Here is a 22,547-nt window from a genome sequence, read left to right on the forward strand (position 1 = left end):
TCCAATAGGATGAATCAATTTCGGTTTTTTTTAAGTTCTTCAAAATACCTCAAAGAGCTTCAAACTATCAAACATATTTAGGACATTGTCCAAACAGAAAGTACGATCTTGAAATTGTGGGAATACATGAAGCTAATGAATCAACAAGAATATGATAAGAGACAAACCTTCATGCGAATTATTAAATACGAACAAGCAATGATGATATACAAAAAGACAAAAGGACCTAAATAGGACAAATCTGTCAATTCCTCTTTTTCAGGATTGATATCGCCACGACACAAGAAGAAGATCCAGATTACAAATTCCATTGTCTCGAACAAACTACTCACGAAACAGTGTTTTTCATGAAGGAATAAAATTCTTCAACAGCCTTCCTTCAGAACTAAGACGCACCCGACAACTTCCTACTTTTCAAATTAAAACTGAAACAAATACTGACAGTGCTCTGAGGTATGAATTTGATTTTGATTTGAATTTGAGTATTAATTTAAGTTAATCTTAAAATTTTAAGAACTCATTAAGAAAAAAATTTTAAAATTAAAATAAAAAAGAAAAATTTAGATAAATTAAGAAAAGGCTAATTTTGAAGTCAAGAGAACATTCTGTATTTCTCTTAATTTTTTTTTACTTTTTTTAAGTAATTTTTTTTCAACAATTTGCAGTTGCATTTTTAAAAAATGTTTTTGGCACTAAAATAAAAAAAAATTAAATGTACTAAAAATTTAAAAATTTTCAAAAATAAGAACTTGAAACAAAAAATGATCAGAGAACGAGTTTTGACTCCCATTTTCGTTAAGAGAACAAATTTTTAATTTTTTTTAGCATTCTTTACAAGTTCATTTCCTCAAGTTTCAGAAAAATATTCGGGCTATTAAATGAAATTTAATGAAGAAGTTAAAATTTAAGCTAAATGAAAACTTTCTAATTTGAGATTTTCTTTTTAATTTCTGAAAGTTTTTAAACTTAGGTGTCAAAAAAGCGATAAATTTTAGAAATTAAAATCTTTATAAGTTTTTTGCTTGGTTTGAATTAATTGGGATAGAGAAGGAAAGAAATTTTCAAATAATTAAAAAAAAAATCAATTTTTACTAATTTTGGATTTAAAAATCATATTTTAGCTTAAATTTTCTTCTTAAAAAATATTTTTCATAAAATTACTGAATTTTTTTAAAAATTTTTTGACAGTTATTTTTTATGAAATTTTTTTTTCTTAAAAATATCTTAAAAAGTTAATAAATTAATAAAAAATTAAAAATTTTTAATATAAAAAATAATTCATCTCATTAAAATATTTTGAAAATTTTGAAAAAAAAAATTAAATTAATTCAAATTTAATTTTTTTACGAATTAAAATTTAATTTTGTATCGAAACCATTCTCAACTTAAATCAATTTAAACTTTCTTACACAAACATCGATTCCGCTTATATGAAGAAAAAAAACGTGAACCGCTGGAATGCATGTTTGTGTGAAAATAGTTGATAATTTTAATAAATCCACTGTTACATGCGTAAAAAAGATGCCTTTAAATGGAAATTTCCCATTGTTCTGCTCTATCTTCGACATATTTGTCGCTGCGATGCAATATTGGCAATTTCTTTACTGTTATTATTATTGCAATTCTTGTTGTCTTACATTACGCATCTCTTTCTCTCGTCGTTCTATAAAAGGATCCCATGCCTAAAACAATGCATTTCCTCATTCAACAAATTTCACGCTTAATTAGTATCAATCTCTCTCGTGTCGCGTTGTGTAGTAATAAAATGGAATAATTGGTTCACTTGGCATTCCGAGGTAATTTCCGAGTTGAAACCAAAAATGTAACATCAATAATAATTGCTTTTTCGGGAAAAATGAAAATGTCACGTTCATTGATTCAATCATCATATCTCTCTCAGTCGCTGGTTGGCGATGCTGCTGCTCGTATAGTTGGACAAGTGAGCAATTTTAATTGAATTTGTGGTTTGGCCATTTAATTTTCATTTTCGTTTGTAGCTCCGAACGTAGTTTGCATATTAAAAAGTAAAGTGCAATCTACGCCAACGGCATATCTTGTGTGATGATATCTAATTTCATCAGGTTTCGGGATATCAATTTATAACGAATTATTAATGATAGTTTTGATTTGTGTGTGAGAGATGAATTGGGATACAAATTAAATTGAACGTGATCAACTCGTTAGTGTCCCTCAAGTGATGTTTTCTTTTTAATTTAATTTTGAACATTTGCCAGTTTTTCAATAAATTTCATTATTTTTTTGGATTATCGTATTGTACATAATTCTTATGGAAAGAATCCATTAAAAATTCAAAATAAATATTAAAAAAAATATAAAAAAAAATTTAAAAAAAATAAAAAAAAAACATTAAATAAAAAAATAAATTTAAAAAAATGTATTTAATAAAGTTTTCATGGGTGAAAATTTTTTGAATTTTTTTTTTCGCGCTAAACGTTTCTTTAGTCATAAGAATCATTTTTCTCCATGAAACATATGCTCGGAAACGCATAGTTTTTGCCACAAGTGCTTAGTTTTAAATTTTGTAGGGCAAAATCAATATAAATTTTATAAAAATTCATTAAAATAATTCATTTTTTTTTAAATATTTAAAAAAAAAATTAAATTTGTTAAAATTTAAAAGTTTTACATAAAAAAAATAATTAAAATTAAAAAAAATATAAAATATTTTTTTAAGTTTAATTTTCATTTATTATTTAATTTTTTTTTAATTTAATTGAAACTTTTAATAAATTTTTAATATTATTTTTTTTCCATTAGAATTTTTTACTTTACGGTAGTCATAAAAAAATATTTTAAAACAATAAAAAAAATGCAAGACTCGTAATTGCAAACATAAAATCTGCTCAATTGACTGAATATTTTAATTTTATTTGATTTAAACCATCATCATCATCTCAAGAAATCCTTTTAAGCATCTCTTGTCTCGTGTCTTGAAATGAAAAGTAGTTTTAATGTCACTAAAATTACAAGAAAATTGCGCTCGTTGTTCCATTTAGATAAAAAAAGGAACGATTTTTCATCCCAAAAACACGAGAAAAAATTATTTGTCTCTCACACTCCTTGAGGGTTCTTTGCACAAATCACATTCACACAAAAAAACGAGTAATTCTGCTTTTGTCATCAATAGTCGAACCAAGCGAACGAACGACGACGTCTTTTGTACTCCCGTACTTCATCATACTTCATCCCAACTTTTACAAAATTTATAGCAAAAAAAAAAATTGGAGAACAGAAAAAAATAAAAATTTAAATTGCATTTTAATGTCTCGATAAAATGAACACAAATAGAGAGAAGTGTGTTCAATCAAGAGTGAGTAACACACAAATATCACACACACACCCATAAAAAAAAAAGTTGTCAAATGCAAAAATTTTCATTCATGGGAGTTTTTATCAATTCAGGTACCGACATGTCGTGTAAGGGTAAAAAAAATTGGAAAAAGGATGGAACATGGAAACAATTGAAGAACATTAATAATAATAATAATCGTGCATATTCGAATTTCGGTGCACTTGTCATGGAAGGAGAAAAGACTTAACGACGTCAAGTGAAGTTTCTGCTTGAATGGATTGCTTTTTAATGATTTTTTTTTATTTTACAAATTTTTTTAAATAAAAAATTAAAAAACTAAATTTTAGTTCATTTTAACTTCCAATTTGAGTTGAATTTTATTTTAAAAAATTTGATTTTAAAAAAATTAATTTAATTTAAAAAAAAATTTAATTAAAAAAATTAAATTAATTTAAAATTTAATTAAAAAAATTAATTTAATTTAAAAATTTTAATTTTAATTTAAAAAATTAATTTATTTTAAATACTTTATTTTTTTTTAATTAAATTTAATTTTTAATTTAAAAAATTTAATTTAATTAAAAAATAAAATAAATGAAATAATATTTTTAATTAATTCATAAAAAAAAATAATAAAATAATTTTAAAATAAAATTTTCTTTAAAAACGATTTTTTATAAAACCAAAAATTCAAATTTAAAAGCGCCATCTATGTTTTCAGTACAAAAACAATTCAAAATATTTTAATACCTAACAAAACTCGTTTTATGGCATTCTATATGCTCTGTAGATACTCATACGAAATGATACAGAAAAGTAAATAAATAATTTAATTGCCAATAAATGCGATAAAGAACAGTTAAAGACGCGAATTTGATTATCAGTTGCTCGAACATTTAAACGGTAAAAGAGGTAAGTTTTTGTTATGTCATGAATTTTGGTAAAAATTAAGGCAAAATATTTTGTTTACAGATTTTGAAATGAACTGAAGGCGATTTAACGAAATTCAGTGAGTTACCTTTCTGATAATGTGAGTTTTTGAAATGAACGTTGAATTTTTTTACGAATTCATTTTTTATTTATTTTTTTTTTTGTTTCAAATAATAATTTAAAAAAAAATTTTTTTTGACTTCTAAAGATAAAAATTATTTTTTTAACATAATAAATTATCAAAAAAAATTAAAAATATATTTTAATTAAAAATTTAAATCTTTTCAAAAAAAAAAAATACCAAAAATTAATAAAAATTTCACACTTCAAAAACTTGATATTGAGTTAAAATCAAAATTAAAATAGACTCAAAATTTCATTAATTTTTTTTTTAAATTTTTAAATAAATGTAATAGTTAAAATATTTTTAATTAATTTTTTATTCATTTTTTGTTTTTCAAAGAGAGAAAAATTAAAAATAAATTTTGATTAAAATTTTAAATATTTAAAAAAAAATTTTTTTTATCAAAAATTTATCAATTTCTTGTACAGTCAATGCCCCCATATTGAACAATCAATTCGGATTTCCCCACATTCGGAACCAAATAAAGGGAAATTTTAAGTCAAAAAATTAATTTACCACTAAATTCAACATTTTTCACCTGATTTCATAAAAATATTAAGAAAAACAGAAATTAAACATTATTTTTCTTTATTTGCTTAGTGCCCGGCTTTGGTAACACATGGTTCTCAATTCGGCCGATTTGGTTTTTTCAGCTGCCGAATATGGGGGCATTGACTGTATTTTAAATTAAAATAAATTAAATTAAATAATTAAAATTAAAAAAATAAACAATTAAAGCTAAAAAAAATAAATTGTTAAATTTAAAAAAAATAAATAATTAAAATAAAAAAAATAATTAATTAAAATTAAATTAAAAAAATATTTTATTTAAATATTAAAAAACTAATTTTGATTAAAAATTTAAATCTTTTTAAAAAATGTTTTTTACTAAAATTTATCAATTTCTTATAATTTAATAAAAATAAATTTTAAAGAAATAAATAAGTAAAATTAAATTAAAAAAAATTAAAAATGAAAAAACGATCAGTTCAATTTATCAACGAAATGAAACAATTAAATTAAATTAAAGCAAATAATTGAATAAAACAATTTAATCGGAAATTGAACTTCACATTCGCAATTGCTTCGTAAACAACTTTTGGAGGTGTGTCTCATTACATAAGAATCTACCATCAACTGACATTTATTTCGCAAATAATAAAACGTCATTTCTTGTTTGTTTGTTATTTATCTACAAATATTGCATCTCTCAACAAAAACAAGAAAATTAACCTTGAAATTTATTGCAATTTTTTTTGCAATCAATTAAAAATCTATTTATAAAAAAAAAATTAAAAAAAAATAATTAAACCGGAATAATTTTCTAAAACCCGGCTCGACTTTGATTTTTTAATAATTATTATTAAACGACAATGACGACTCGCCGATAACGACAATCATGCGCATGCTTCGTGAGTGTCGAGAACACACTTGTCAGTCCCAGTCTCAGCTGTTTGTCGTTCAGTCGTCGTCGTACTCTCCGTCGTCGTTCATTCACGCCAGCAAATTTATTTCTCGAGATTTATTATCGAGAAAAAAAAATAATATTATTTATTTTTATTATTTAACTCTTGAATTGTGCGACAAATTCGTGTTTTTATTAAGTTTTGTAAAAAAATATAAAAAAAAATTAAATAAAAAAAAATTAAAAAATAAAAAAAGGTGAAAAAAATAAGGTAGTGACTTCTATTTGACATTGAATTAAATTTGTTATTGCGTTCAATGGACAACTTTTGTGCCAAAATTCACTATTTTTACTCGTGGCGCTATAAATAGGGAAGTGCAAGGAACACTTTTTGCCACAAAAAACCCGGGCATGTGACAAAATTCACCAAAAAAATATTTTTTTTAATGAACTTCATTCAAGAGAAAAAGTGTTGCAGAGTTAATTTTAGACCAGAAAGTAGCACATGTGTATTTTTAAGATGCGAGAAGCGGTGTAAAGTTGATTTTATTAATAAAAACTCGTGTCCATGCCCTTTAGAATGAGACATTGTCACTGCATTGACACACTTTATGCCTGAGTCGACGTGAAAAATGCTTTTTGTGATGCACAATTAAATTAAATTCAATTAAATCTCGTTCAATGTGAGGGTCGACGGTTTAATTTTAGCTTTTTTTCGTTTTCTTCTTGATTTTAAGTGAATCATAGATAAGAGAAAGCGAAAAAAAGATCGACCTTGAACTTAGGACGTGCCGAATTGACGTTTTTGGTTACATAATATGGCGCATGTACACTGTACGTTCGGTGATTGAACCCGATTTTAATTCAATTTTCGATTTTTTCGAACATTTTGAGTCAGTTTTCGTGACTTTTGACCTCCAAAGTCATTTTTTATCTCTAAAAACTTAAGTTTTTTTTTAAATTTCTTTGAAAATGTCATAAACAGGAAATTAAATCTCGTGCATTGCGGTCTTTTGATGCAACTTGTGTCCCGCAAACGTGATGCCGAGATTAATTAACGACGACTAATTATCACAAAACTCGTAAAAAGTGCACGCTTATTGATTAAATTGCCTTGTTTTCGTCATTTTCCGCCGAGGATCGCTGATAACAAATCCTCGTTGTTGTTTATGCGAGATGCTCATCTGCTATTTTAATCTTATCGCGACGAGCACAAAAGTCGCGTCATTCGAGCGCCAATTTTCGTACTATTTATTTTCTTACGTAATAATTTTTGTTTTTCCTCGTTAGAAGCAACGATGGGAAGTCGCAGAATTTCTCGCATCGAGTCAGGCTTGGATCTGCTCGAGTATTTGGATCGCGGGCACACAGCAAAATGCGAGAATCGGTACACGTTCGAGATTGCGTGGGAAGTTGCGAACAAAGTTGGAGGCATTTACACTGTCATCAGGTCGAAGGCGTTTGTGTCGGCGGAGGAGATGGGAGAACATTATTGCTTGTTTGGTGAGATTTTCATTTTTTTTTTTATTTTATATTTTGAGAAAAAATTTATATTTTATGAAAAAAAAATCGAATTTTTTTTATTAAATATAAAGAGTCAAAAAATTTGCTCGAACAGCTAAAAAGTTAATTTTCTGTAATTTAAAAAAAAATAATTTTTATCATCTGTGAAAAATTTTTAAATAATTTCGAAAAAAAAAACTTTGAATAAAATTTCAATTTTTAATTAAAAAAAAATAATTTTTGCAAGAAAAAAAAAGTTAACAAAAAATTAAAATTTGCATTTCATGATAATTTTTTTATTTTGTAGGATGAAATTTTTATTTATTTTTTTAAATATTTTTTTTTATTTTTTTTTTTTTGATAAAATTTCATTCTCAAAAACTGATATAGATTAATTTATGGTTGAATAAAAATAAAAAAATAATTAACATTTTCTTAAATTATTTTTAATTAATTTTTAATGAAAAATTTTAAGTGAATTTTATTATTTATTTTTTTTTTTATAAATTAAATAAGTGAAAAAATAAGATTTTAATGATATAATTTTTACATTTTTCAAACTGAAAAAAGCTTTACATAAAATTTCTTGAAAAATATTTTATTAAAAATTTATTAAAATTTTTAATAAAAATAATTATTAAAAATTTTGTTTAAACTAACAGAATATTAACTTAAAAATATATTTTAAGAATTTTTTTTATTTTATTATATTTTTTTTCGAGAAGAAATAAGAATTTTTTTTTATTTTTTCGAAATTGATAAAATTTTTGATAAAAATTAATTTAAAAAAAATGATTTAGATGGATTTTCATTAAAAATTAAAATCAAAACGATTAACTTTTAAAATAATTTCTTTAAAAAAAATTCAATGATTTTATTATTTAATTTTTTACAAGAAAAAAAATTATTTTTAAAAAAATTTTTTTAAAAAATTAAACAATTTTTTTTTTGCTAAAATTAAAATTTTTTAATTTTTTTAAATTAAAAATTTTTTAAAAACTGAAAATTTTTTAAAAATTTAAAAAAAAACATTTTAAAAGCTTCTAATATTTAAAAAATTACGTGTAAAAATGCAAAAAAAAAAAATATTTTTAATTTTAAAAATCTTAAAAATTAATTTTTTAAATTTAATTATTAATTTTTTTTTAAATATGAAAAAATATAAAAATTTTATTAATTGACAATATTGAAATTATTTTTTGTTTCAATATTAAAAAAAAAATCTTAAAAAAATGTATATTTTTGAATTTTTCAAGAAAAATGAATTTTAAAATTTTTAATTATCAACAATTTTTTTAAAATTAAATAATTTTTAAATTAATTAATTTTTTAACAAATTTTTCTCTTAATATTTTAGGTCCCTACAAAGAACACTGTGCTCGCGTAGAAGTTGAAGAAACGGAATTACCTCACGACAACCCATTGCAAGGAGCTGTCAACGCGATGCGCAATCAAGGCTACAAAATCCACATTGGTCGTTGGCTCGTCGACGGCAATCCGCAAGTCGTTTTATTCGACATCGGTTCAGGCGCCTGGCACATGGACAATTTCAAGCGCGAATTGTGGGAATCATCGCACATCGGGGTCCCGCATGCCGATATCGAGACAAATGACGCCATCATCCTCGGTTACATGGTTGCCACGTTCATTGCGGAATTCAAAAGATGCGCCATCGAACACGCGAAAGACAACGAGATCAACGAACCTCGCATTGTGGCGCATTTTCACGAATGGCAGGCGGGCGTCGGACTCATCGCGCTTCGTACGCGTCACGTTGACGTCGCCACAGTATTTACGACGCATGCCACGTTGCTCGGACGCTATTTGTGTGCCGGCAAGATGGATTTTTACAACAATTTGGATAAATTTGCGGTCGACGAGGAAGCGGGAAAGCGTCAAATTTACCATCGGTACTGCTTGGAGCGAGCGGCGACGCATTTGGCGCACGTTTTTACGACAGTTTCGGAAATTACGGGCCTCGAGGCGGAACATTTGCTGAAACGCAAGCCAGATATCATCACGCCGAACGGCCTGAATGTCAAAAAATTCTCCGCCATTCACGAATTTCAGAATTTGCATGCGATGGCAAAGGACAAAATTCACGAATTCACGCGCGGGCACTTTTACGGGCATTTCAACTTCAATTTGGACAAAACTTTGTACATGTTCATCGCAGGTCGATACGAATTCAGCAACAAGGGCGCGGATATCTTCATTGAAGCACTCGCTCGGTTGAATCACATGCTCAAGGAACAACTTCCCGACGTCACAGTTGTCGCTTTTCTCATCTTTCCGGCGCCAACGAACAATTTCAACGTTGAGTCGTTGCGCGGACATGCCGTTACGAAGCAATTGCGCGACACAATTCAACATGTGCAAAGTCAAATCGGGAAACGGATGTACGATAAATGTTTGACGTGAGTAAATTTTTTCTCAAAATCGAAGATTTTAGCAGAAAATTGATTAAAAATAACTTTTTTATTGCATTTTTAGTGGGCGCATGCCAGATGCCGATGATCTGATGACGAAAGAAGACGTTGTCAAGATTAAACGTTGCTTGTATTCGTTGCAGCGCGATGGATTGCCGCCAATTACGACACATAATGTCGTGAATGATGCCGAAGATCCCGTTTTGAATAATATTCGACGTTGTCAGTTGTTTAATACGGTGCATGATCGTGTTAAGGTGAGATTTTAAAGACATTAAAATAATTTGATTTTTTGAAAATTAAAGTTTATGAGATCAAAATATTAATTTTTAGACAAAATTTGTTTAAAAGAAGATACTTAAAAATTTTCATATTTTTATTAAATTTTTATTTTTTTAATTTTTTTTAGATAAAATAAAAATTTTATAAAAGAAAATTTTTCCAAAAAATGACACAAAAATTTTTACAGTCGAACTTTCGACAGTCAAATTTAATTAAATTCTAATTTAAATTAAAAGTTCATGATAAACTTTTAAAATTTCGAAAAAAATAAAAATTTAAAAAAATTGATTAAAATTTTTTGAAAATTAAAAAAATAATTTTAAAAAAAATTAAAAATAAATTTCGAATAATGAAATTAAAAAAAATATTGATAAATTAATTAACCAAAAGTACAAAAAAAAATTATCAAAATTGTTTTAAAAAAAAATTAATTATTTATTTAAAAATTAAAAAAAAATCTCTAAAAATTTTTTTATTTTATTTTTAATATTTTAAATAGAATTCTTTCATTTTCTTGAAAATTAAAAAAAATAAATTTTAAAATATTAAAAACAAATAAATAAATTAATTAATTAATCTTTATTAAATAACAAAATTATTTAACAAAATTATTTATTTTTTTTTAACAAAATTATTAAACATTAATTTTAAAAAATTAAAGTAAAAAAAAAATAATAAAAAATTAATAAACCAAAAGTTCAAAAAGAAATTTTATAAAAATTGTTTAAAAAAAATTAATTAATAATTATTTAAAAATTAAAAAAAATCTGAAAATTTTTTAACTTATTTTTTTTAACAAAATTTTTTTAATTTTTTTTTTATTTTTTAAATAATTTTAAATGAAAACTTTGTAAAAAAATGTTGATAATTTATTTTTAAATATTTTTGGAAAAAAAATAAATTTATTTAACCTCCAAATTAGCAAAAATAAATTTCTAACATTTAAATTGCATTATTAAGAAAAAGAAATTTTATTAAAAATTTTAAAGCTTTCAAATATCTTTCAAGAAATTTATTTTTATAGTTAAATTTTATTTTTTTTTTATTTAAAATTGAAATTACATAAACTTTCAATTTTTTTCTTTTTAAAAATAAAATTATTTTATTAATAATTTTTTAAATTTTTCCTTTCAGATAATTTTCCATCCGGAATTCTTGTCATCGACAAACCCGCTGTTCGGTTTGGACTACGAGGAATTCGTTCGCGGTTGTCATTTGGGTGTTTTCCCTTCGTACTACGAGCCATGGGGATACACGCCCGCCGAATGCACCGTCATGGGCATCCCGTCGATCACAACCAATCTCTCCGGCTTCGGATGCTTCATGCAAGATCACATCGCCGACCCGAAATCCTATGGCATTTACATCGTCGATCGTCGTCACATCGGGCTCGAGCAAACGATCCAGCAACTCGCCAAATACATGTTTGACTTTTCGAAGCTCAATCGTCGACAACGCATCATCCAACGCAATCGCACGGAACGTCTTTCCGACTTGCTCGATTGGCGAAATTTGGGAATTTATTATCGTCAGGCGCGCGTTCAAGCCTTGCAAACTGTCTATCCGGACTACGTCGATGAGGGTTCGCGTTACACGATGACAGGCAACTTTAATTATCCGCGACCTTTGAGTGCTCCGCCAAGTGCGCCGCCTTCGCCGACATCCTCACGTAAATTTAGACACTTAGATGACGAATAACATTCCAAAATGTAACTTCAATTCCACTTTTTTTGCATTTGCAACGATTTTTTAGGACACACAACGCCCCACGGATCCGTTCACGGCTCAGATGACGAGGAAGACGAGGTCGATGAGGAACACGAATTGGCTGAATTGTCGCTCGATCAACGCGATTAGGTCCCCCGAAATTCGTTATTTTATGTTTTTATGTTTATTTATTAGTTTTTAGTCACTTTTTAACCCTCTCTGCTCTTCCTCTGTTTGTCAAATATTTAGAAACCGTGTTACCTCAAGTCTCTTTTTAGTGCAAAAGAAAAATGTTTTACTCGAAAATCCTCTTTTAACGACTTTTTAAATTAATTTTAAGGATAGAAATGCTTTAAAATTCTCAAAAACGCACCAATTTCCCAAAAAAAAAATCATAATTTACTCAGGGAAAAGTCACGGTAGCGATTTTTTTTTTAAATTTGCATCAAAATTTTATTTAAAATGTAAGTTCAAAAAATTATTTTGACAGTTCAAAAATTTTTAAAATATTTTTTAAGACAAAAAAAAAATTAAAAATATAAATTTTGTGAAATAACATTCAAATGTCATAAATTTGAAAACAAAATTTAAAAAAAAATTTAATTTTAATTTTTTTTTTAATTAAAATTATTTTTTTAAAACTTTTTATTAATTTATTTTTAATTAATTTTTTTAAATATTTTTAAGTTGATTGATTTTTTATTCAAATTTTGATAAAAATTTAAGATTCTTATTTTTTTTTTTTCAAAATTTATTCTTTTTTTAAATACATCAAAAATTCAAAAAGTTAAAGAAACGAAATATTTATTTAAAAAAATTATAAAAAATTAATAAATCAATTAAAATTATTGAAATTAGGTAAATAAATTAATTAAATTTAAAAAATTAATTAATTAATTAATTTAATTTAAATTTGAATAAATCTAAAAAATAAATAAAAATGTAAATTTTGCAAAATAAAATAAATTTGAGAGCAAAAATTAAAATAAAATTTTCTAAATTAAAAATTAAAAAGATTAAAAAAATTTAAAAATTAATTTAAAAATAAATTAATAAAAATTTTAAAAAATAATTTTAATAAAAAAATAAATTAAAATTTAAATTTTACTGTCAAAATAATTTTATGAACTCGAAAATTTTTGTGAATTAAAAGAGGAAAAAGTCAACAAAAGCAAGAACAAAAATAAAAAATCTGCCATATTAAAAAATATCACAAAAAAATCGTTGAAATCTTAGAAAGTTTATCTTAGAAAAATTTTAGAATAATTTAATGATTGTTATGAAGATGGTTCAATGTGCGATCCACAAAAAAAAATACAAAATAAACATTTATTTAGATTATTTTTCGACTTTTTATTTCTCTTGATAAGACATTTCTCAAAAAATTCTCGCTAAAATAAGAAATATCTCGATTGATAAGACGAGAATTGCGGCAAATTCCATCCCCAATTTCTATTTCGTTGCTTTTTCAAAATTTCCTCAAAATCCTTTTCATGCAAATTTTCTTTGCGATCACACATTTCGCCGCAATAGAAATAAGTCGTAATGAAGCATCTTTCTCCCCAATGCGGCGTTTCTTGACACTTTTTCGGAAACTCGATGTGACAACAAGGCATTTGTCGTTGCGGGAATTCACAAGAAATCGAAATTTTTTGTTTCCAATCTTTTTTCAAGCATTTTCCGCCGCAATAAGAAAATCCCTCGTCACATGCGAGATATTTCGTTTCGTTGAGTTTTCGATCGAGAAATCCTCCTCCATGCGGAAATGAGCGACAGGAACTCCAACAATTCGTGTAATAATTCGGGAAGCAACACGTTCGTGGCTTAAGAGGTTGAATTTTGGTACAAGAACAACTCGAAGGACAAATAAAGTCTTCGGGCTCGAGAGTTGTCATTTCAGGAAAAACTGTCGACGTTGAAGGTGTTGAAATTGGCCCAAGAGTTGTCGAGCCATCATCGTATTCGTCAATATCCAAAATCGGAGGTTGAACGTCAGGAGCGACGATGGAAACGACAAAAAATGAGAAAATAATTAAAATTTGCGGTTTTGACATCTTGTTGAGACAAAAGCTCGTGAGATACTGACGAGATGCAATTTATTTTGTTGCCTTATCGCAAATTCTAAGAAAAAATTAAAAATAAACAATTTGATAGGGAATTACCAAAGATGAGAGTTGAAGAAGAGATGTTCAATCAGAAGACAAAAAAAACTTAAAAAATAAAAAAAAAATCATGAAAAAATTTTTAACTAACATTTTTTTAATTGACAACTGTCAAAATTTTAAATATTAGCTTAATTTTCAAATTTTTAAAAGCAATTCGAAAAATTTTCGAACTTTTAGAATCATTTTCGAAAATTTTTTTGAGTTCAGAATATAAATTTTGAACTTCGAAAAACATTTTCGAAAATTTTTAATTTTTTTTCATGAACTTCAAAATTATCATTATTTGTTAAATGAAATAATTTTTAAAAATAAATAAAAATTAAATTTCGAATATATTTTCGAAAATTTTCTTGCGTTCGAACTCAAATTTTAATTTCGAAAATCATTTTCGAAAAAATTGTCGATATTTTTATATTTAAAATTTATTTTTCGAAAATTTTTTTTCGAAGTTAAAAAATTGTATTCTGAGCTCAAAACTGTTTTCGAAAATGATTCGAAATTTTTTGAAATGCTTTTTAACATTAAACATAAAACATTTTCGAAAAATTTTATTAATTTTTAATCCAATTTTAAACAATTTGAACTCGAGTTTTATATATTTTTTTTATTAAAAAATAAAATAAATTTTTATTTAAAAAAAATCATTTGAAAAAAATAAAAATTAAACTTCGAAAATAAATTTCGAAAAATTTTTTCACATTGATACTCGAATTTTTAATTTCTTACCTTTTTTATATGAAAATACATAAACAAAAAATTTTTAGAATTCATATAATTTAAATTAATTATTGAAGCTTGAAAAATTAAAATTTTTGATTTCGAAAGATATATTCGAAAATTTTCTTAAATTCGAATTCATTTCGAAAAAAATTTGAGAATTTCTAAAAAAATTTATTTTGTAAAATAATTTTTTGAATTTTTTTTTAATAATTTTATGAATTTGTAAATTCAGATTTTAACCTTTTGAAAAACTTAATATAAAAATTGAACTTCGAATAATATTTTCGAAAATTTTTACACAAATTTTTAAAAATAAATAAAAAATTTCTTAAGATTTTTTTTTTTCAAATAAAATTTTAAAAACTCAAAATTTTTCTATCAATCTCGTTTTTATTTTATTAAAAACTGCCTTACTAAAAAATTTATTAAGAGCTTTTTTGTTACATTTTCGTTATCTCAATTTATTTTAACTACCAACAAATCCCTGACCCGTGACTCGAGCAAAATGAATCATAATCATATTGAGCGCAATCTCGTGTCTCGCACAAATTCATTTGTTTGTAGCACTCATGCACGCATCTGTAGCCGCCTCCGCCAATGCATCCATGGCAATCTAATTCAAAAAATAATAAAAATTTAATTTTTATCAAAAAAAATCTCAAAATTCACTCGCCTCTTCGACTTGGGCTCAAAACAACCGTTTTCGCGGTACAAAAACTTCCGCATCTGAACCGTTTGCGATTGAAACAAACCCATTCATCGTCTCGTTTCTCACAAACTCTCGGGCTGATCACGTTGCAGCACTTTGTTTGTTGTTGATCTTCGGCATTTTCGTCGTAACTCGAAACGTTTCCGTCGAATTTTCCATCTTCTCCCAAAATTTCGTTCGTAATCACGTCATTTTCGTGTTTTTCCTCCTCACAGTCGACTTGTTGGGTGCCATTGCCACTAATTACGACAGTTTTTATTTGTCCATTTTTGCAACGACCCAAATAAACGCCGACATGATTGACATTCAGCACGGTAATGTTCGTCGGATGTTCGATCACGTTGTAATTATTGATGTGCGAAGTGCCTCCGTGCGAATCTAAGCAAGTTCGTCCCGTTGAAGTCGATGTACAATTACTTTTTCCGGGTTTTTGGGTTGTAGTCGAGACAATTTCTTCCGATGTGATTGGATGACATTCGTTGTTCTCGTAGAAAAAGCCCGGAGGACAATGGAATTTCATGCAAACGTTGTTCACGAGATATGTTCCCGGCGGGCAAACAATTGGCACGCAATTTCCGGTGTCGTCGCGACGATATCCTGTCGGGCAGTCAGGAGTAACTTTCATGCATTGACCATTTTGGAAGATGAAACCATCAGGGCATGTTGGGATCCAACGACATGTTCCATCATTTCCGCGTTCAAAACCTGGCGGGCATGTTGGTTGACCAACCCAACGACATTTTCCTTCGTGATCTTTTGCGAAACCTAAAAAATAAAAAAATTTTAGTTCGAAAATCTATTTTCGAAATTAAAAAAAAAATTTCGAAAATTTTTATTCGAATTAACTTGAAATCTATTTGAAAAATTTTTTTATTCGAAATTGAATTCTAAAAAATTATTTTCGAAAATATTCTTTAACTTCTATTCAAAGTGTGAAAGAATTAAAATTCTGAACAAAAATTAAAAAATTTCGTTTTTCGAAAATTTTTATTCGAATATCTTTTTCGAAATTTATTTTTTTTTTTTTTTTCATTTTTTTTTCTTTTGAAAAAATCTTGATCTCAATTTTTTAATTTCAAATTTTAAAAATAATTTCGAAATATTTTTTGAGTTCTGTTTAATATTGATTAGTTATTTTGTATTCAAAATCATTTAAATTCTAAAAAAACTTAAAAAATTTTAAACTTCGAAAAATTTCAAATAACTTTGAATTTCAACATTTTTTTTCGAACTTAGAATTTCGAAAGCTTAAAAATGTATAAAAAAATCTTGAACGTAAAATTTTTCATTATGAATATTTATTTTCGAAGATATTTTCGAAAATTTTCATTTAATTTTCATGAACTCAGAAAAAATCGAATAAAATAAATTTAAAAAAATAAAATTTAATTTAATCTTATAAAAAATTTATATTTAAAAAAAATTGCGAAAATTTTCTTTTTATTTTCGAAATAAATTATTTAATTCAAAAAATTTAAAAATAATTTTGAAATATTTTCTTGAAAATTTCTTTGAATTCAGAATAAAAATTTAAAACTTGAAATAAAATTTTCGAAATTTTTCCATACCTGGAGGACAAGTCTTCGGCACACATTTTCCATCGATATAATCCGAATCTGTTCCGCATTTGAAGTCAACATATTCGCATCTTCCATTTCTAAACACCATTCCAGGTCCGCAACTAATCGGAACACATCTTCCATTGCTCCATTCATATCCGCTCGGGCATTTTTGCTTCGGCAAGCAAGTATTTCCAACTAATTCGTAACCTTCGGGGCAAACAATTGGCACGCAAGTGTTTCCATGTTGAACGAAACCATCGCCGCATGAAATTTCTCCTCCGATTGGGACACAACGCCCATTTTCGTATTTGTAATTTGGTCCGGGACACAAAGGTTGACAACGATTATCGCGGAAAATGTAACCATCAGGACATTTTGGAGTAACGGGAACGCAAACGCCATTTTGAAGAATTTCGCCAATTTTGCATGCGGGAATGCATTCACCTTCGGGAGAGATTGTGAAGCCAGGACCGCAATAACGACGAACGCAAGTTTCTCCGTTGAAAACGAATCCGGGAGGACATTCGATGCAAGTACCGTTTGGAAGGAGGATTCCTTGATGACAGTAACGAACGCATAAGCCATCTCTGTTTTTTGGTAAGAAAAAAAAATTATTTTAAATTTTTAAAATTAAAATGAAAATTTTATCACAAAATTATTTTTTTTAATTTAAATTATTAATGAATTATTTTTTTATTAATTTTTTTTTTTTTTTTTTTTATTTTTTTCAATATTATCTAATTTAATTTAAATATTTTGTATATTTTTGTTCACATTACTCCACAAAATTCATTTTTTTATTAATTTGTTTTTATTTAAAAATAAATAATTGAAAAATTAATTTTAGGAAAATTGAGAAAAAATTTTAAATTAAAATAATTAATAAAAGAAAATAAATTAATAATAATTTTAATTAAAAGAAAATAATTTTGTGTGAAAAAAAATTAAAAATTTAAAATTTTTTTTTTATTTTTTTCAATATTATCTAATTTAATTTAAATATTTTGTATATTTTTGTTCACATTACTCCACAAAATTCATTTTTTTATTAATTTGTTTTTATTTAAAAATAAATAATTGAAAAATTAATTTTAGGAAAATTGAGAAAAAATTTTAAATTAAAATAATTAATAAAAGAAAATAAATTAATAATAATTTTAATTAAAAGAAAATAATTTTATGTGAAAAAAAAATTAAAAATTGAATTTTAAAAATAAAATAAAATATTAAACTTAAAAAATATGAAACTGAAAATATTAAAGAAAAACGAAAAAATATTTTTTGAATTAAAAAAAATTAATTGAAAAATGAATTTTAAGAAAATTTAAAAAAAATAACAAGTAAGAAAAATTAATTCAAAAATTTTATCTTACTTTTTAATTTTTTTTTTAATTTCTTAAAATTATTTTTCAATGTTTTTCAAATAAATTTTTTTAATTCAAAAATTTTTCTTTAGTTTTTCTTCAATGTTTTCAATTTTTTGTTATTTTTTTTTAATTTAATTTAATTTTAATTTTAAAATTTTTCAATGAAAAAAATTCGAAGGTAAGTAAATTTAGTAAAATTTATATCAAATCATATAATTAATCCAAACCAAGCAAAATTTCAAAAAAAAACTTACTTGTAAACCAATCCAGAGCTACACAACGGAACACAATTCGTTCCATCCCATCTAAAACCATAACCACAAGTTGTGATATTATCCGACTCACATCCAAATCCGCCTTCACCGCAAAACGTTCCATTCTTGTAACAATAATCTCCGATACGGAAAGTGCCTGGCGGGCAATCAACACATCCAACGCCTTCGACATAAATGCTGCCATCGAAACACGAACCACGTCTTTGGCAAATGCCGTTAACGAGCACGTGACCTACGAAATTACACAAAATTCGCAATTATCACAAAATTATTATTAAAACAAACAATTGATGATAATTTACCCGGAGGACAAACGCGTTTTCTGCACACGCCATTCACCTTTTCGAAACCTACGGAGGAGGGAAATTAGATTAAAATCACATCCTTTGCATCGATTTGTTTGCTCTTTGTTTTTACCATAAGGACATTCGTAATCAGGTTGACATTTTCCGTCTTTGTGCACGTATCCGGGCGGACAATTATCAGTCGTGCCATCCCAAATGCACGTTCCGTTCGGCGAAATCATGCCGACGCGACAAACGCATCGCCCATCAATAAGTTTGAAGCCATCGGGGCAGCGAGTTATTGTTGTATTGCAGTTTCCTTCAGTATCGGTGCATGTTCCATTGTTGATGATGATTTTCTCGCATTTTGTTTCCGTTTTCACGCATTTGTCTGTGGAATCGTCGAGTTCATAGCCAACGGGACAAATCGCTTTGAGAACGCACGTTTTGCCATCCCATTGGAAGTTTACGGGGCATTCATGGAGATCGCGAACACAGATTGAACCTGAAAAAAAAAAATTTTCTTAAAATCCAATTTTGATAAAAAAAAAAATTAATTTTACACTGTAAGATCAAAAATTAACTTTTTGACAAAATCATACTGAAAACTTTTTTGAAATTTCTCAATTTTAAAAAATTATTTTTTTAAAATTAATTTAACTTTTGAATTTCTTCATTTATTTTTCTCTAATTTTGTTTTTAAATTAATAACTTTAGTTTTTTTCTAAAATTTTTTTTGTCTTTTAATTTTTATTTTATTTATATTTTAAAATTTTTCTTAATTTTCAATTATTTTTTTTTATTTTTATTTAATTTATTTTTTTTTAGGTTTTTATTTTTTTTTAAATTTTTTTTATTTTTATTTTTTTTTTTTTTTAATTATTTTGTACAAAACTTCAATTTTATATTTTTTTAATTTTATTTTTTTTTTAATATTTTTTTCTTAATTTTTTAATTTAAAAAAAAAATTTAAGAATATTTTTTTTAATTTTTTTAAGAATTTTTTTTTAATTTTTTTTTTCAATTTAAAAAGTTTTTTTTAATTTTTTTTTTTAAATATTTTTTCTATTAAAAATTTTTTTTTTTTTTAATATTACTTTTTAAATTTAATTTTTTTAATTTTCTTTTAATTTTTATTTTTTTTTTTCTAATTAATTTGTTTTTAATTTTCAATTATTTTTTTTAATTTTCATTTTGTTGTTTTTTAATTTTTTTTTAAATAATTTATTTTTTTTTTTTTTTATTTTTAATTTATTTTATTTTTTTTTATTTTTTTTTTTTTATTTTTTTTTTTAAATTTTTTTTTTCCTTTTTTTTTTTTTTTTTTTTTTTTAAATTTAATTATTTTTCTTTTTCACTTATTTTTTATACAATTCACAAAAATTATTTTTTTTTTCACTTTAAAAAAAAATTTACGAAAAACTCACCTCTTTGAACATAATTATCCGGGCAATTAATCGACGGAACACAAAAAGTCCCATTAAAAGTCAAATTTCCGGGACAAACAGCTTCAATTTTGTAACAAGATGATCCTCGTTTCTCGAAACCGATTGGACAAACAATTTCTACCTAAAAACAAAAATTGCGTTCATCAAAAAAAAATGTGTGGGGCGAAAAAAAATTCCCTGTCACAGCAATTACTTGTTCACATTTTCCATACGAGTTCGCCTTAAATCCATTCGGACAAATGTACTCGTGCTTGACACATTTCCACAGTTTCTCGTCCCAATCGTATGGCGGCAAGCAGATTTTTTGCCGTAACATGCACCGTTGAGTGGCATCATCAAATTCGTACATCGGAGCACATCTTCCCAAATTTAAAATTTCACACGTTTCGCCATTCCAGTAGAAATTCTCGGGACAAACTGTGCTTGTGACAACGCATTCGTTCGTGTCAGAATCGAATTCAAAACCTTCCGCGCAAATTGTTTCGCTGTAAACGCACGAAGTCCCATTATAAGCGAAGAGTTCGGAGCATTTGATCTCGTTTTCGTTCAAAACGCAGTCTGTTTCCTCTTCGTTCAAATGTCGCAAGACGAAGCCTTTGGGGCACGTTGTATCTGTGGTAATTGTCTCGCAACGCGTTTCAGACGTTTCTGAAGTCACACATGGCGGTTTAATATCTTGCGCAACTACCGCCGAAAGAAATACGCACAAAGCTATTGTCAACCGGAAATTTCCCTTCAGAAAAAATAAAATAGAAAAAATATTGAGACGTTGTGTGTAAAAAAAAAATCACATAAAATGTGATGATAAGACACTCGTTAAGATGACCTCGTTCGTTGTTACAACGATTTTTGTCTTTTTTCGAGAAAAAAAAAGATTTAATTTTTGACACAAAATTCCTTTTTAATAGTGATAAATGTTGCTTTTGGGAAACCCTTTTTCACGACAATTTACACACCTTTCTAATCATTTTCACAGAAAAGAGCTTAAAATTCCATTTACTTGTTGTGACCGGTTTCAACGTTCCCGAAAGACTAACGTACAAAATCATCAATCATGTGAAAAATTCTAATCTTGCGTTAAGAGAGAATTCTCTCATCCTCTGAATTCAGTATTCAGCAATTTTTATTTTTATTTTCATAATCACACAACTTTGAACTTTTTCGTCGTGATAAGATTTGTAAATCAATTATGCGTCTCAATTCTTGTTTATGTATTAAAAACGGATGAAACGGAAACTCGTGTAATAATAACAATTATTATGTTGAGGTTTTCGCGCCAAAATATGAAAATTTGAATTTCTAATTGGAATTTTGTTTATAAAATAATTTATTTATGAGTTCCAAGAAGCGTAAACAAAATATTTGTAAGATTGCGACATAATTGATTGATTATCGATGTTGTCAATGTATTTTAACATGAGGCGCTATCTTTATGCAAAAGAAGGTTAAGCTGAAGCAATTATGAAAAATGTTTTATGTTTCATCAAATGACATTAAAAAGTCGCTTTAATTTTACTCAGAAGCAATTAAGATATCGAAAGTTTTTTTTTCTATTTTTTTCATGAGTTTTTAATTGAATTTTCAGGTCTTAACAAAATTTTTAAATTTTATATCTCACTAATTTTTGTTTCAAATGTGCCTTAAATAGCTCAAATAATTGTTAGAAAAGAAAATAAGAAGAATTTAACTAAAAAATAATTGAAAAATTTGACAAAAATCGAGATGACATGAAGAGCAAAAAAAAGCTTCTTCGAAATTTATAAAAAAAAAATAATTTGACCTGCTACAGCCAAACGAAAAATTAACGTATCGAATATTTTTTAGTCCTCTATCAACTCCAATAGGTTTCAGAATTGTTAAGAATTTTCAGAAATAATTAGTTAGACCGTGTAATTCATAGAAAAACTTACTTTTCTTAAAGGAAACAAAAACACAATTAAAAAACTTAAATTAACATGAGTTGAGAAGATTTGCGTCAATTTTGGCTCATTGTTCGTAGTTTTTGTCTGAATTGTACGAATTACTTTTTGAATCAGTTTTTTTTTGCATCGTATGTAATTACAACAAATTTATAAATTCAAATCGAGTTCCATTAGCCAGTTTCGAGCTTGTTCTGTGGATTGGTGCAGAGCTGATAAGCCTTATGAAAAACGCCTTGTAGTACATTCCTTTTGAATCAGTTAATACTATGTTACAGATTGATTTGTAATATGAAATTATCGATAATATTATCTATGAAGATTCCCAAATTCCGATCCATTAACTTTGAAATCTCTTAGATTATCTTGATGATGGTTTGATAGTCTTTTTAAAAAGCTCCTTTA

General features: G+C 26.0%; 2 protein-coding genes across 3 annotated transcripts in view; one reads left to right on the top strand and one right to left on the bottom strand.

The window, feature by feature from the left end:
- LOC134837171 (glycogen [starch] synthase) overlaps positions 1-12,200 on the top strand; it is a 34,299-nt gene extending 22,099 nt beyond the window's left edge. Inside the window, exons 1-6 of one of the 2 annotated variants that reach the window (XM_063852522.1) lie at positions 5,822-6,043; positions 7,063-7,275; positions 8,633-9,692; positions 9,769-9,961; positions 11,121-11,655; positions 11,740-12,200. In XM_063852522.1, the coding sequence (XP_063708592.1) occupies positions 7,071-7,275; positions 8,633-9,692; positions 9,769-9,961; positions 11,121-11,655; positions 11,740-11,843 (2,097 nt within the window). In that variant the 5' untranslated portion in view covers positions 5,822-6,043; positions 7,063-7,070 and the 3' untranslated portion in view covers positions 11,844-12,200. Of the gene's footprint in view, positions 1-5,821; positions 6,044-7,062; positions 7,276-8,632; positions 9,693-9,768; positions 9,962-11,120; positions 11,656-11,739 lie in introns of those variants that run through there. The other variant, XM_063852523.1, reaches the window with a different exon arrangement.
- A 2,745-nt stretch (positions 12,201-14,945) lies between these two features.
- LOC134836150 (zonadhesin-like) lies at positions 14,946-21,238 on the bottom strand. The gene is made up of 9 exons (XM_063851392.1): positions 21,180-21,238; positions 20,417-20,956; positions 20,203-20,344; positions 18,909-19,280; positions 18,794-18,841; positions 18,471-18,723; positions 16,856-17,436; positions 15,252-16,052; positions 14,946-15,191 (listed from the first exon to the last, which is right to left on the bottom strand). The coding sequence occupies exons 1-9, from the start codon at positions 21,189-21,191 to the stop codon at positions 15,049-15,051; spliced, it is 2,892 nt and encodes a 963-aa protein (XP_063707462.1). The 5' UTR covers positions 21,192-21,238; the 3' UTR covers positions 14,946-15,048.
- Between the last annotated feature and the right edge of the window lie 1,309 nt (positions 21,239-22,547).

This window comes from Culicoides brevitarsis, chromosome 1 (genome assembly GCF_036172545.1).
Source record: "Culicoides brevitarsis isolate CSIRO-B50_1 chromosome 1, AGI_CSIRO_Cbre_v1, whole genome shotgun sequence".
NCBI lineage: Eukaryota > Metazoa > Arthropoda > Insecta > Diptera > Ceratopogonidae > Culicoides > Culicoides brevitarsis.

Coding starts and splice junctions, on each gene's coding strand:
- LOC134836150 (XM_063851392.1), bottom strand. Junction 20,345..20,416: donor CGTATGGAAAATGTGAACAA/GTAATTGCTGTG, acceptor TTTTGTTTTTAG/GTAGAAATTGTTTGTCCAAT. Junction 17,437..18,470: donor AGCTCTGGATTGGTTTACAA/GTAAGTTTTTTT, acceptor ACCAAAAAACAG/AGATGGCTTATGCGTTCGTT.